At 47.8% G+C, this 16,811-nt stretch overlaps 1 protein-coding gene across 1 annotated transcript in view; it reads left to right on the plus strand.

The window, feature by feature from the left end:
* The window catches only part of srgap3 (SLIT-ROBO Rho GTPase activating protein 3), a 492,705-nt gene that overhangs the window by 438,384 nt on the left and 37,510 nt on the right, over positions 1-16,811 (plus strand). The window contains exons 8-10 of the mRNA XM_041192000.1: positions 1,902-1,986; positions 3,488-3,515; positions 12,281-12,383. Of these exons, the coding sequence (XP_041047934.1) occupies positions 1,902-1,986; positions 3,488-3,515; positions 12,281-12,383 (216 nt within the window). The remainder of the gene's footprint in view (positions 1-1,901; positions 1,987-3,487; positions 3,516-12,280; positions 12,384-16,811) is intronic.

Genomic DNA, 16,811 nt, shown 5'->3' on the forward strand with positions numbered 1-16,811 from the left:
CTCAAAATCTAGGTGGACATTTCAGTGCAGCACTGAGGGAGAGGTGCGCTTTTGGAGGTGCTACATTTTGGTTATATCCATGGTGGGGCATGGAGTGGGAAGGTTCTCTTCTATATCCTGACCAACATTTATCCCCAAAACAACATCGCTAAAATGGTCATTTCTTGGTTATGGAACCTTGCTTTGCGCACATTAAGTGCCATTTCTATATTACAGCAAAGCTGGAGGGTGTGGATACCAGATGGGGACAGGCTCAGCTGTAGTCACTTCCACATGAGCAACCATTACTGATGCCCACTAAGTGAGGTACTCGAGGGGTTACGGCACTGGCGGAACTGCACTCCGACATAAATCCATGCCTATGGGAAGAGTACTGGGGAATGGAGAAAAAGTACAGCCAGCTACGTGACAACCACTTAGGGAATCTGTTCTTTAATCATCTTTGTTACAGTTATGAAGTTTATAAGATTGTTATGTTTTGGAATTGTGTCTTTAATTTAAGGTAAAACAGAGGGAGGGTCATGTGACCTTTTCCAAAGTCTGCTTGACAACAGGCCCACGGCGATTAAAGGGAGGCCCAGATTGTGTTACTGGGGTGATGGTGTGAGGTGTTCATGGATGGAGGTAATGGTGGTAGACTCTGAGTCTCCCAAAGTCCCAGAAAGGTGTTGAATGTACTGGATTGGTAAATAGTTGTACTGTAAACTCTCTATTTATTTCTAAGATAAAAGAGAGTCGGGCTCAAGAATAGATAATCAGCATTTCAACCCAGATATAACATTAATGTATTTCATATTGCAATGGGAAAGGGGTAAGCGGAAGCCATTTTTGAGATCAGGTTACAGGTTTCTCTACAAGTTAATTGATATCTCAGACAGTAGTTCCATGTGGTCAGTAGAGAAAAGAGGTTGTTTTGGCCTACCACAGCCAGACATGGGAGGAAGATGGTCTCTCGTCAAAGAGACACATCTTGCAACCATCTAAGGTTTTGAAGAGATTCATCCTGGTGTGGCCAGAAGGAAGGAAAATCATAAAAACAGGCTTTACTGTTGGTGGTGAATTTAAGAAACGCTTTTAAAATTGAAGAAAACACCTGATGACAGTCATTCAAAGTTACTAATCAGTGAAATGATGACATGAGAACCCATTGGAAGCTGGGAGCAACTGAGGACTGTTTGTTATAAAGACTGTAATTCCGTGACAAGCATGATGAGTTTAAAGTTGCCTACAAAAAGAAATAGTGTTTAGTCAATCATGATTTTTTTTTGTCATTTGTTAAAGTAAAAGTATTAAAACATGAAATCTTGATGTGTCACTCTTGTAGCTATTAACTGGAAGTTCAAATCTCTTTTAAAAGTTATCAGCCTCAGAGCGGATCACAACAAAATGAAGTTGTTTGTTGCAGGTAGTGAACCAGGGAAAGTTTCCCCAGGGGTCAGAGAATCCTCTCCCACTCTCATTTTGAGATATTTGTCATTTTCTGGCCAATTGCTAGCTCTATTCATTCACAGAAAACTGAGCTCATTTTGTTCCAGATACTTGTCCTTTACTGTGCAATGTTAAGCTGTGCAACATTAAATACCCTACTATCAGTTGAGGGCCATGGTGGCTGTGTTTAAGAAATGGACCTGCCCTCTCAAACATTGGATTCCATTATAATGGAGTAAGGGATGCCATTTAGGATAGAGGAAGACCAATAAAAATGTGCAGGGCTATGCAGAAAGAGCCAGGGAGAGTGCGACTAATTGAATAACTCTTTATAATGGGCTGAATGGCCTCCTGTGCTGTATGTGAGGCAGAATTGCTGAATCAAGCTGGTCTTTCCCTGTCCGTCAATTTGGCATGATTGAACCTCATAGCAGTCTGATAAATGTTTAATAAACTTCTTGTTTTTCTTTCAGAAATTTAAGGAATACTTGAATGGAAGTAATCTGATCACAAAGCTTCAGGCAAAGCATGACCTACTAAAGCAAACACTGGGGGAAGGTGAGTCAAGCTTGTAAGTGCTCCATTTTCTGTGAGCACCATTGGGTTGTTCATGGTGGGGTCTCCAAATCTGCTGTAATTGGGAGTTATCAAGTAGAAAGCTGAGCCTTTTTTCCCTCTTACTGTATATACAGAAGCTAGTGGGGGAGAGGGGGCCTCACTGTAACTAGTTTCTCCTTTGACTAGTTTCATTAGTGAGCCTGAAAGGAAGTGAGAAAAACATGACAGCTCAGCTCAGGAAGACAAGGGTTTCTCAAATCCACCACCAGCTGTAAACATCTCTCAGCTCAGGAAGCTCATGGAATAGGCATCTGCATAGATTGACAGAAGGGATGGGACACTGCACGTGGTCAGAAAATAGTCTTAATGAGTACTACTGCTATTGAGTTTGGTGATATGTGTACACTGTTCCCCTTCTGTAACCAGTGGCTCAGTTAGAGCATTATCACCTGTAAATTAGAAAGCTGTGGGTTGAAGCCCCACTCCTGAGACTACAGTAAATAATTAGCTCTTTCAGGTAGATTTAAAAAAAATCCCATGGCACTTTTTGAAGAAGAGTAGGGGCATTTGAGGATAGGCACAGTGGATAACGTGCCTGCCTGAGCCACAAGCTCTGGGTTTGAGTCCCACTTGGGACTTCTATCGGACCAAATGCTGGAAAACAGGATTAGGCTGGTTGATTCATTTTCTTGGCTGGTGCATACATCACGGGCCAAGTGGCCTCCTCCTGTGCCATAAACTTTCTATGATTCTATGACTGTATAGCCATGGAAAGTGCATTCATAACACAAGTTGATTGTCAACCTGCAGATCCTCCAATGCGCCTATGACAGGCGGTAAGAGCAGGAGAGATCCTAGTCAGCCATACTTGATGCAGTGATGCCCCTCGAGTGAAAGCTTCAGACTATGTGACCTGTTCCAGGAAAAACAAGCAACAGAAAACAGACCTAAACATGTGCTTTGTCTGTCTCATGCATCTCTAAATGTGGGAAGTCTTCTACGCTTAAGGGGAGTTCTCCTGGTATAAAAACACATGCTGGAAATAGCCAGCAGGTCTGGCAGCATCTGTGGAGGGAATCAGAGTTAACGCTTCAGGATGATAACCTTTCATCAGGACTGGGAAAGGTTAGAGATTTAATAGAGGGAGCTTTACTATGTACCTAACCCTGTGCTGCACCCTCCTGGGAGTATTAGGCAGGATAGTGTTGAGGGAAGTTAGGTTTGGTTTCTTTCTAAGAAAGAGCCAGCACAGACCTGGTGGGCTCAATTCCTTCCTCCTGTATTGTAACTTGCTATGCAAGCACCAATTTTGGGAATGAAGATCAGGTGACCAAGCTAAATTTGTGCATTTCAAACTATCACCCAATTGCACCCCCACAATGTTCCTTCAAGTTATCAAAAGAGATTTATGGACTTCATGCAGGTTTATTGTTAAAGTGTTGAGAATGCAAACATTGATGATTTTTTTTTACTAAGCTGTGACATTTTTTCCCCCTTGCAGGTGAAAAGGCTGAGTGTGGGACTTCAAGGTAGGACCCCAGCATTCCCTATCCTTAATCCGTATAGTTCCAGGCAATATCTGACCAGAGTTTCACATGCGTTCTCACAGTGAAAGCTCAACCAGTTTTTACTGAAGTTTTGCCTTCCCCAAACTTGCTGTGCAGGCTTGTTCCAATGCAATGTTAAACTTAAACCTTGTAGAAGCCTCCAAGGATGCTCTCAGTTTAAATCCTTGGTCACTCCACAGAAAGAGGAAGGTGTCACATGCTGTAGATGAAGGGACACCCTATCCCCCCAACCCTCTCCTCCTCTCCCCCTCCAATGGATCTGACTGAACACTGACAATGTCAATGGAGGTCAGGATTGAAACTGGGATGCAATAGACAACAATGCACTCAGGTAGCATAACAACCTAGCATATTGGCAGTGACTAGATATTGAAGCAGCCTCTTTCTCCTCCTTGAGCTGTTAATTAGTTGGCCTTACATTGTTCTTCTTGAAAGAAATAAATTCATTTTTGTCTGAGTGGCGGAGATGTGCTTCAGACACTGGCTGTTTCTAGTGTGTAAAATAATTTGAGTCACTTCTTTACTTTGTTTTGACTGTAAATCCAGCAGCACATTGTCTAACCTCCCCCTCTTCTCCCACCCTCCACACCACCCCCCCAGTCACTTTAAGGCAGTCTCCCCTTCAGCCTACTGGGGGGATGTAAAACAACCATGACTATATAACATAGTGAACCATTTCTCCACTACAAGTTCACACCAAGCCTGGCATTCCTGTACTTTATTACAACATCAATAAAAGCACTGGTTACCAATTAACACCTCCTCTCACCCCTCCCTCCGCCGCCACCGCCCCCCCCCCCCCCCCCCCCCCCCCCCCCGCCGCCCCCCGCCATCCCACCCACTCTCTGTCCTAACATTGATTTATTCTGGCAGATGGTTGCTGGCCTACTTGTGATGTCCCACCCAAGCAGTTGTTCTCCATTGGTCCAGCTACAAAGGCTGTGGCAGCCAGGTCCAATCTTAATGTCACCTGATATTTGTACACACAATCGCTTTGCAGATGGATGTCACAATGTTGTGATCAGCAGCAAGAACTGTAAGGACCAGCAAATCAAGCAACATCGCCTATTTGACTTATCGCCTTGGACCAATTAGCTCCTCCCTCCCTGACCCCATATCCTACAGCTATCCCACTGCCAAATCCCACAGCGGCCCCCTATCTCCATAGACCATAGCTACCCCTACATCCATGCTCCCTGTTTCCCACAGCCCAACTCAATAAATACAGCAGTCCCCATCTGTATATACCACGAGTATCTTCTATCTCTATATCTTAAGGCTATATATCTGTTTATATACCCTAGGGCTGTGGTTCTCCAACCTTTTCATCCACAGAGCACAGGGCAAAATACCCCTTGGGCCACCTACCAGTCTTACCACACTTGCTTTCACTTGACACTGCAAAAGAACTCATTGGCCGGAAATTTCCAGCTCCATTAGCCTCTGGTATCATGGTGGGCAGGGGGGGACAATATCGTGAGAGGGCCATGATACCAGTTTGTGATTGTCTGCTCCACCTGTCAATGGCGGGCCGCGTTTCCCACTGCTGCATGTTGGGAACACAATTTTAATACGTTTACACCTGACTTCAGAACGACGTGCTTCACAACTGCCTTTAAAAGGCGTGCACCTGGCGGCCTGAACTTCGAGGGGAACTCGGAGGTGAGTGCACACGACCTTGCTCAGTGCTCGCAGGGGGCACAGGCAAGTCACTTTTTCCTGGCTGACTTTCAGTGCGGTGCCGGGGCAAAGGCTCCAGTGTGGGTCAGGCTGGGGGAGCAGGGTGGGTGGGGGGGCAAGGCAGCACAGATGGATGGAAGGAAATACTCAAGGGGGTGTGAGAGGACGGGGTGGGGGAAGTGAGCACGTACTTGGAAAAGCTTGTCAGAAGTGAACATTCTTCCACAGCTGAGACCATTCAGCTGCAACTCCATTGACATGTTTGGAGTCAGGACTCTGAAGCTTGTGTACCCACTCAAGCAACACAAAAGCATGAAAGTGCCATCAAATGCTTCAGAACTTTTCACCCCTCAGGTGCAGGCTGCAAATTAATGTGTGTTTTAGGGGGCAGCAGATCAATTGGCCGACTGGGCAAGTTGTAGAATCCCCTTGTGAAAGACGGCCATGGAGCAGTCACTGGTGGAGGCGCTCTCAGCCCCTTGTAATGTCTTTATTAAGGTTTGGACCAGTATCCCCCCTTGGTTCAAGCTAACAGTGCAGCCTTACAGTGTGGGTTAGGAGAATGCCTGTGCCTGAGCTGAGAGCACAGCATGCAGTCCAATGCGCAAAGTTGCCGCCAATCAGTCAAGTGGAGTGAGGCAGAGGTGGGTGGTGTTTCAGACAGCCAGAAGCGCACCACACACTGGCCATCCAAGTAGTGGCCAGCACTCTCCTACATGCGTGAAGGGACCTTCAGAGTTAACTAAGAGAGGTTCTTAGGACATATTTGCGAATCCAGACGTGTCTCTCTTTGATCCTGTAGGAGGGGCCAGGTTATTTAGCGGTATGCCTCATGGCTTATAGAGAGCAGAGAAGAAGAAGAATGTGGTGGAGAACCTGGCTCAGCAAAGGGAGGAGCACCTCCCTCAAGATGAAGGGGTGGCAGGGTTCCTGCACATGCAGCTGAAGATCCACAGAGAGCCGTCGCTCGTAGGTGTCTTGCTAGGCCCAGGGTCTATAGACAGCGCTTGTCATCCCTGGAGATGACGAAGAACCAGTGTCGCTGAAGACTGCGCATGTCCAGGGAACTGGTCGGTCACAAATGCCGCCTGCTGCAGGATTTGGCGCCACGGGGACATGGAGGGCATCCACTGCCAGTGGCCATGAGAGTGACTGCGGAGCTCAAATTTTACGCCAAGGACTCCTTCCAGGGCTCCACAGGTGACCTGTGCAGGATCTCGCAAGCCTCCACAAGTGTATTCAGGACATCGTGGATGCAATCTTTGTGAAGGTACAGAACTTTATGCATTTCACCCGGGATCAGGAAAGCCAGGAAGCAAAAGTACTGGGATTTGCACAGGTCTCTGGTTTTCCACAGGTGCAGGGTGCCATTGACTGCACTCACATGGTGCTCCGATCTCCATGGCAACAAGCAGTCAACTACATCAACTGCAAGGGGCTTCCACTTACTGAATGTTCAGCTGATGTGTGACCACCACAAACACATCCTGCAGGTCTGTGTACAATTCCCAGGGAGCGTCCACGACTCCTACATCCTTAGCAGGTCTCAGACCCCTGACATCTTGCAGGGTCCAGAAAGGCTACAGGGTTGGCCCCTTGGGGGAAGGGCTACCCGCAGAGGACGTGGCTGATGGTGCCCGTGCAGCGGCCTCAGACTGCAGCAAAGCAACAGTACGACGAGGCTCATGCCGCAACCAGGCCTTTGGTGGAGCAAACCATAGGAATTTTAAAAATGAGGTTCCAATGCCTCAATAGGTCTGGTGGAGCACTGCAATACAGAGTGTCACCCATCATCATAGTTTGCTGTGCGTTACACAACCTGGCACTGCAACAATGGGAGGACCTGACTGAGGAGGAGATGGAGGAGCTGCACATAGCCTCGGAAGAGGAGGGTGTCAAAGGGAATGACGATGAGGTCCTGAAGGCAAGGATGCTGGCGTGGAGACCATCGCACTGGCTAGACGAGGCAGGCATGCTCAGGAGGCCCTCACAGTTGCAAGATTCATGGAGATAATGACATGATGCAGTGAGGACAGACCTGACATCCTCACTTTGCATCTGTGAACGTTTGATTCCCATGTAGCTGATGGCAGCGCACATACCCTCAGGCTCATGTCATGGAGACCTTGATTGCAGGAGGATGATGACGAGTGAGGTCACTCCATAGATTTTCACATTGCCTCTGAGAATGTCTGACTTCTGTCTGGCTGAGGGCAGCTCACTTGCACTCTGTGATCGGGTTCATTTCATGGAGATGCAGTCATGAAACTTTAAATGCACCTGATCGTTTGTCAGTCTTCAACGCCTGACCCCTTCAGGAGCACACCGTCATTGGTCACAGATGCTGATGAGATGGGGGCCAGCCCCACCTTAAAGGTGCTGAGAGCACACAGAGAGAATGACGGAACTCTGTGACACCTGCCCACGACATTCTGGCAGCAATGACCAGCACCATCGAGGTGCAGGTATCAGTAATGTGTCCAGTGAGTGTGAAGCCAGACCGTCACTTTGGTTTGAAGGTTACACACTGCACAGGGACTGAGACATGTGCCTTTATCTTGTGCAGGAGCCAAGGTTTCACATCTGAGTGACACGAATACTGCTCATCATAACAAGGAGCCATAAGCAAGGAGACATTCTTGGGAGTTCATTTACAATAGTGAACATTAAGTACAAGTGATTAACAGCCCTGTCCAGGCTGTACAACTACATCATCTTAACCTTCCTAACCCTGCTGTTACGTCTTGGTGCTCCCCGGATATCCACAGCAGAGGTGGAGACAGCCTGCTGAATGCTACATCCTGTCTGTGATGACCTTGGTGGGCATCCTCTGGAGGGATGAGACCTGGAGGGCCCCGGCCTGCTTATGGGTCTTGCTGTGCGGCAGTGGCACCCTCTTTGACGTGTGGAGCTGGAGCTGCTGGGGTCACAGGAAGAGGGGATTCAGATGGACCAAATACTCCCAGAGTCACCTGGTTGGTCCCGTGGTGTGCCGCTGCTGATCCTCCTCCCTATGGGTGCCCGAGGGCCTCTGGCTGACTTCCTATGGAGAAGGGGTAGCTGGAGTGAGATCGAACTGCCCCGCACCCTTTATGCATTGTGACACTGTTGGAAGCCAACAATGGTGTCAGCGATGGAGTTCAGCCCGTGCAGCAGTGTAGGACTGATGTGATGTACCAAGGTCTCCATGGCAGCCACCATCCTACCAGCATTGATCTTGGTGCATTGTCATGCCGGCATTAGCACCTCAGCCTGAAGGTGGAGGGACTCCTCCATCGTGCCTTGCAATCTGTGGAATGTAGTGGACATCTCTTCCTGATGTTCCTGAGCTTGACTTTGCAGCCCCAGCAACTGTGACATGACTGAGTCCAGAGGCTCCTCATCTGACTCAGACTCAGCAGATTTCTGGCCTCCAGCAGTCCTCCGAGTGCCGGGGACCTGGGAAGTCCCTGCCGCTGGCTGCTGTGGATCAGACAGTGCGATGTGCTCACCAGATTGTGATCCCTGGGCTACTCTAGAACTAGGTCCCCTCAAGGTGTGCGTGTCTGCTCTGGGGGTGGAGGGTGGAGCGAGTGCTATGATGGGTCTTCAATTAGGGCATCATCAGATTCTTCTTCCGAGGTGTCTTCAGGGCTTAAGTCGAGGACCTGGTTCAAGGAACCCCCCTCAGCTCCTTCCAGATGTGCCTGCGAAAGCAAGAAGAGATAATTAGTGCATGGCTGCGGAACAGGGGATCTCACTCACAGCATGGTTGTCTGATGGATGTTGCTGGATCCTCACTTGGTTGAGCACCGCTGACCTCACCATCAGCACAGGGAATGGTCCAGATTATCACTGGCCAGCTGGATGACTCGGTTTTCAACGTTTGTGAGGACTTTGATCTCAGGCATTCCTCCACCAGCCTGTGATCTCTCCCTTTTGATGTGTAACAGCTTGTCCTGCATGAATACAGATGGAAAGAGTGTAAGCAGGATGCCTGCCAGGCCAGATGATGAGGATGCCTGGCATGTGTGGTGGTGAGTGGTGCCATGGATGGGATGAGGACATGATCTGCAGGGCAAATGAAGGTGTGTATGAGATAGTGAAAGGTGATATCTCTTGAACTGGCAGTGAGTGAGATCTCTGTGGATGTGTGATGGGATTGTGAGTGTGTGAGTTGAGAGTGATGAGAAGAGTGACTTACCCTGGCGGAATGGATCATTTATCCTCTTTCTGCACTGGGTGGCTGTCCTCTTTTGCAGGGCATTGGTGCTGACCACCACTGCCACCACCTCCCATGCTGGATTGGTGACTTTGCTTGCTACCTCCAGAGCGGGGTTAGAAGACTTCACAGCGAGCCTCTACTGCATCCAGTAGGTGCCCAAGGGAGGCATCGCTAAATTTTGGGACAGCATGTTTCCTCCCTTTGGCAGCCATGACTTTGTAACAGCCTCCGTCTGATCCCTGAGGAAGTTCTACTCTGTGTAGGGGCGCCCTTTAAATATGGTGCCCGGATGACTGATGGCCTGAGGTGACGGCAGGGCAGGCGAATCAGAGGCTGTCACCAGCAACCCGGCGTATTTTCTGGAAATGCATTATTAATGAAGCGCCGGGAATGGGGTGATACAGCATGGAAAGCCACCATTGTGGCTGACAGGTAAAATGTCCTTTCTCCCAACCACTTCCATGCCTTGTGCAAACCTGGGACGATTCCACCCATTGAATTTACTGGGAAGGATGGCACTGTTTTTGACAAGACACCAACGAGGTGATGTCTGGTTCCAAGCTGGAGGGTTTCAGTCTCATGTCAGGCTCCATGTTCAGCAGGTTTTTCCTCTTTGTTGTCAACCCCGCTAGTGTTGAAAATTTGATCTCGCAGTTGTATGTTGTAACAGGAACATAAATCCTGATTATAAAACTACATTGTTGTTACTTTTGCTTATGACAACTTGTGCCATGCACACAGGAGTCGGCCTGGTTGTGTAACGTCACATGAATGACAGGGATGAGGATTCCGGCCTGTTGTCGTTTTTTTTTTATTCATTCTTGGGATGTGGATATCACACCACTCCCAGGTATTGCCCATCCCATTGCCCTTGAGAGGCATTTAAGAGTCAACCACACTGCTGTGGGTCTGGAGTCAGAGGAGATTTCCTTCCCTAAAGGACATTAGTCCTTTTTACATGGCCATCACTGGACGCTTAATTCCAGATTTTTTTCTAATGAATTCAAATTCTACCATCTGCCATGTTGGGACTCAAACCTGGGTCCCCAGACTGTTGCCCTGGGTCACTGAATTATCAATCCAGTGACGATACCACTACGCCACCGCCTTCCCAATGTCCCTGCCTTCTCTAGTTTGGCCTTGGCTGTGGTGTCACATGTTGGTGACTTGCCTTTTGAACCCTTCTGTGGACCACAGTTTGAGAACCACCAGCCTCGGGGCTGCCCCAACTCTATAAACACAACTGTCCCTTCAACCACAATTCGAAATCCCACAGGAGACCCCTCTCTCCCTATCCAAGACTCCAGTAATTCTGTGAACACAGCCAGGGCAGCCTCTTCAACCTACGCCCTGTAGCTATTTCAGCATTGACAGAGCCATTCACTTACAGACATCATGAACATCCACTAAATACTGACTCCTGAATCTTTCCATTCGTCGACATTTCAGCAATGGTACCTAATCAATGAAACAGCTCATAAAATGTACATGGTCAGTAGCTCATGCTGCAGGAAGTGGTTTTAAAGTGCAGTATTGCCATTCAGCCCCAATCATTACTCCCCATTAGTATATAGATTGGCCAATATTTTCTAACCCAAACCCAATGGGGAGCAGGTATTTGAAAGATTACTTGTATGTGTGTGTGTGTCTGTGACTATGTGTGTGTGTGTGTCATTCAAATCTCTGCTGACATTTCTCGCATTGGAGTACTTGTGTTGAAACACTCTAGATGTTGCCAGCTGTTCCAGTTGCCAGGCTGCTACTGTTGGTTAGTGCGCACAGCTAGTGAGCATTGTGGCTGATAATATTTACACTTACTGAGGTGACAGCTGGGCAGAAATCCAAAACGAACCATCCGACCTTTACACTTGGCTGCACCATCGAGAATATCCTAACTTACATTCGTCGGAGACTGAGAGCAGAATAAAGGCCTAGCAACTGCTGCTGCCTGCATGATTCGGCATGTAGTGTGTCATATCGGTTACCATCCTGTGGTATTGCCACTGAGTGCAGGATTAAAGGCCTGTCTAGGCTGTGTAGGTTGACTCTTGTGTCTCCACGCTGCTTCTCTCACCGAAGCTGACCCGGCTCTGTGCTGCTCTGGATTAAAGGTCCACCACTCCCTTCCTGGATATTCCCACAAATTGCTCACCAGGTTTCAGCTGGTCAGGGCTGCAGACTCCGCCAGAATGATACACAGCACACTGGAATTGGCAGAAAGAGACTCTTCCCTTGAGTATAATACCTGAATGCTCAATTGCTAAAAGCAGGCCATGGCCACTAAGCTGTATATATCACAAGGACCTTTGCTTTTAAATCCCAGTCTGTAATGAGTCAGCTGAACTCATCGAGAGCATTAGCAAGGTGCCATAACTAGCCACACAGCATTTGGGCTAAAGAGAGGCAAAACCAGCCAGACTCGCTGCTCCTGATACCTCCTAGTGGCCCTGTTGGAGAGTGTTGTGGTGTTGGGGGTGGACAGGAACTGGCTCGGTTGTGATGCCCACAACAGTTAAATAGCTGTTGCCATTTGTTGTCAAAGCTCACAGATGAAGCATGGTCATGTGGGTGACTTTCCAGAGGCTGCCAAGCACCTATGGGATTAAGAGAGAGGGAGGGGTGGGGAATGTAATTGGTTTACAGACCTTTTGACTATGCTTGTGTTACATTATACTTATAATGGGCAGGCATTGACCTTAAACTAAGTGCAATTTAATGGTGTGCTGTTATAGCTGCTGTTGAACATTGTTTCTGTACTTGGATGATTAACTCTTGTTTCTTAGATCCAAGTTCTTCAAAGAATATTGTTGTCTCTGTGTTGATTTTGTTCCATTTCTCTCAGGCCCCCATCGCTTCCCCCTAAGCCACAGAAAATGAGGAAGCCTAGGCCTCGCTCACAATATAATCATAAATTGTTTAATGGCGATATGGAGACCTTCATACAGGTACTTGGTGGCAGGCGCTGACAGACTGCAAACGCTGAATGGAATGGTGGCTTTCTGTGTCTTTCCAAATCCTTGCTAGTTCTTTCTCGTCTGGGGCTGTGGTGCATCTCTCTTGCTCTTAGTTGGCTGTTGATCTAGTCAGACTTTCATCCAGGTAACCACTGGAGTATTAATTACAAATATTTACCCACCTGCTGCATCTGTGGCCTAGTCAGACCCTAGGTAAAAATTGTCCTAAGGGAGGGGTGCTGGAGAGTCATGGTGGCGGAACAAAGACAGATTCAAGTCTTGCCCCAGTGGTCCCTGATCTGAAAGGTATTGAATAGGGAGACAACAGGAAAAGTATAGTCGGGCCCGGTCAGGACAGGCAAACTGTTCACAGGGTCATTGAGGTCAGGCTGGAATCAGGTTATAGGCCTCAGTCCTGCCCTCTCAGCTGCCTGGAGCATAAAGAAAAGAGCCCACTCCCCTCTCCACTTAATAAATTACTACAAAATTCTGTCAAAGATTATTGGACTATTATTCACAGTAATTTTTCTTCTACCCACCCAGGACTTGCACTGCCTGATTTTCAAAGAGTCTTGTGACACTGATGAAGTTAGTCAAGTGGTGGCCTGAATGAGTATCTGCACCTATTGAACTATATTTGCCACTTGTCAGCTTGGGCTGACAAGTGGCAAGTAACATTCGTGCCAGCTAGTGCCAGGCAATGACTGTCTCCAACAAGAGAAAATCTAACCATCAACCCTTGATGTTCAATGGCATTACCATCACTGAATCCCCTGCTATCAACATCCTGGGGGTTACCAATGATCAGAAACTGAACTGGACTAGCCATATAAGTACTGTGGTTACAAGAGCAAGTCAGGGACTAGGAATCCTGCAATAAGTATCTCACCTCCTGACTCCCCAAAGCCTGTCCACCATCTACAAGGCACAAGTCAGGAGTGTGATTGAATACTCCGCACTTGCCTGGATGAGTACAGCTCCAACAACATTCAAGAAGTTTGACACCATCCTGGACAAAGCACCCCACTTAATTGGCACCCTATCCACAAACATTCACTCCCTCCACCACCGACACACAGGAGCAGCAGTGTGTACCATCTACAAGATGCACTGCAGGAATTCACCAAGGCTCCTTAGACAGCACCTTCCAAACCCATGACCACTACCATCTAGAAGGACAAGTGCAACAGATAGATGGGAACACCACCACCTGGAAGTTCCCCTCCAAGTCACTCAACATCCTGACTGGGAAATATATCGCCATTCCTTCACTGTTGCTGGGTCAAAATCCTGGAACTCCCTCCCTAACAGCACTGTGGGTGTACCTACGCCACATGGACTGCAACAGTTCAAGAAGGCAGCCCACCACCACCACCTCAAGGGCAATTAGGGATGGGGCAATAAATGCTGGTCTAGCCAGCGAAGCCTACATCACTTGAATGAATAAAAAAAAAACAGTCTCTGTTCGGGTTCCTGGTCTGTGCTGTAAGAGTCAACCAGAGTTCCTGCTCATTGTTTTCCAGTGGACTTTTCCCCAACTCGCCAACCGCTATCCCCACTTCACTGGAATATGTGAACTGAGTATGGGGCAGGATCTGGCTCAGCTGTGATCCTCTCCAGATCAAATAGCCCACTAATGCCCCCTGGTAGGCTCAAACCGGAAAGGATGGCTACTTCAGTGAGACCCTAACAGTGTTTGACCCATGTGGCTGGATCCCAGTAAGCTTTAACACCTGCAGGAGAGGGCAGGGGGAAAACAGAGGATGTGTTTTGTAAGCTCAAGTGAGGTGAAGATATCATGAGGGACATGAGGCAACACAATGAGAACTAGGTAAAATATCCATTTTATCACTGATTATTCTCCAAGTTTGTCCCTATCTCTCTGAAAGGCATTGAACTGTGGAGTTTGTTTCGTTGCTAGCCTCTGGTCTAAATACTGAGATTGTATCTTTCATCAGTTCCCTATATTTATAAATATTATTTTAAATTCCCATCACACCCTTCATTGTGGTGCCAAACCACGATCAACTAAGAAGGCAATTCACTTGCAATGCCAAATGTTTCCCTCTTGTATTCATCCTAGGGATGTGGACACAGCTGGTCAGGCTGACAGTCATTGGCCACCCCTCGTTACCCTGACAACCAAATGGCCTGCGAGGCCACTTCTGCCCTCTTGTCCAAGTTGGAACCAACTCTTGCAGGCTAAGCCCCCCTGTACCTCACTGATCATGATAGCAAATGGTGGGAAACTTAGATTTTGTGAAGCATCATGGTCGAATCCAATCCTGTCCTCGTCCAATCTCTGCTATCCAGTCAAAGTCTGAACATAGCTATCAGAAGTCAAAATCCTGAATCATTTTCCACACCATGCCCGCCACACCCCCCTCCCCTCAACCCCCCAACCCTCCCCTCCAAGCCCCCAACAACCCCCACCAAACTGCGGACTCGCCCTGACTTCCTATGCCAGCCTGGCTGAGATTGGCTAACACAGAGCATAAATGCCGACCTAGCCAGTGACATCCACATCCTGTGACGAGTAAAAAAAAAAAAAAGTCTGGAATGAAACCCCTCTAATTCAATGACTTGGTGTCACAAGAGTGGAATTCCCCAACAGAACCATTTTTTGTTTTATATATTCATCCTCAGGACTTTTTTTCTACTTTCATTGGATGTGGGCATCACTGTCAAGGCCAGCATTTGTTGCCCATCCCTAATTGCCCTTGAACTGAGTGGCTTGCTAGGCCATTTCAAAGGGCAGGTAAGAGTCAACCACATTGCTATGGGTCTGGAGTTACATGTAGGCCAGACCAGGTAAGGATGGCAGACTTCCTTCCCTAAAGGACATGAGTGAACCAGGTGATAGTTTCATAGCACCAATATTGATACGCTAGCTATACAATTCCAGATTTATTAATTGAATTTAAATTCCACCAGCTGCCATGGTGGGATTTGAACCCATGTTCCCAGAGCATTAGCCTGGGCCTCTGGATTACTAGCCCAGTGACATTGCCAGTGCACCACATTTCCTCTGGAGATGCATTTCTTGTGTAGCCCTCGTCACCCTTACAACTGAATGAGCTTGCAAGGCCATTTCAGTTGATGTTTAAGAATCAACCATGTTGGTTGGAATTGGAGTCAGGTATAAATCAGACCATTTATAGACAGCAGCTTCCCTTCCTAAAGGGCAATTAATGCATTGGTTGGGTTTTTAAACAACAATCCCAATTGCTTTGATAATTTCCAATATTGCATCAAGAGCATTTGAGATGCAGACAGCCCCAGGCTTGATAAGCTGCCACTGCATTCAAGCCTCTCTGACCTGTCCTGAGGCCTCTGTGGGATCATGCGGGACCTGACTTACTTTTATTCTTTGCTTCATCTGTGTTTTTTTCTTGCTTCGCCGCTGACAGAGGAAGAAGGAATGCCCGCACGAGGATTCAGGTATACGCTGTAGAGCTAGCTTCTGAAGCAAGGTGTGGGAGGAGGGTGGGGGGGTGGGGTGGTGAGAGGTGGGTCCTGGTGACCCAGGGCCCCATTTCCAAGCAGTTTTGTGATAAATTATGAGACAAGCATACGACATCACTTCACAGTGAATGTGGGAGTGTCCTGATCAGGAGCTAGGGTTCACTGGAATTTCCGGGAATTGGAAATTCAACACCTGGATACTGATGCAGGTGAGCAGAGTGAAAAATCACAGGGAAAAATGGTTATTTGGAACACCTTTATTTATTGATTATAGGAACATTGAAGATGTTGGGGAGGTTATTTGACCAGACAAAATAATAGGTGGGATTGGAGTCACATGTAGGCCAAACCAGGTAAGAACAGCAAGGGGTCTTTTTCCCTTGAAAGGGGTTAGTGAACAACTTGATCACTTTTTTTTGTTGGTATCAGGGTCCATCACAGCCATGACCTCAACCATCAAGCTGGAATCAATCTGGAGCAGGACCCCACCCTAGCTGAATGCCCCCTCCCCACCCCCCCTCAAAACCCCAGCAGCACTGGTGCCAGTTGTAAATCCCTAACCCCAGATGAGGTCATGCGGACTGGGAGTCAAACTTTCCCTTGGACCAATCGGTGATTCCCTGCGGGGCGGAAAGGGCAGAGAGACCAGTGCATGGGAAAACAAATAAATGCAGCTGTCCCCTGGTCCTTCAATTTGACTGAATCAGTGCTATCTGGATTTAAATAAAACTGGCGCCCACAACAAAGGATTGGGTGGGGCACTGGTACTAAGGGAGGTAAGGCACTGTAGATAAACAGGAAGGGCTACAAACAATATGCCCAACCTACGAATAGGAACGTGAACGCCTGAGATGATTTGCCAATAGCAAGCATCCTTCAATGGCCCGAGCTGTTCTGAGCTGCAGACAATAATGCTGTTACCAATGGCAACAATGGGGGACTGTTAAAATCAAG

This window comes from Carcharodon carcharias, chromosome 7 (genome assembly GCF_017639515.1).
Source record: "Carcharodon carcharias isolate sCarCar2 chromosome 7, sCarCar2.pri, whole genome shotgun sequence".
NCBI classification, from domain to species: Eukaryota; Metazoa; Chordata; class Chondrichthyes; order Lamniformes; family Lamnidae; genus Carcharodon; species Carcharodon carcharias.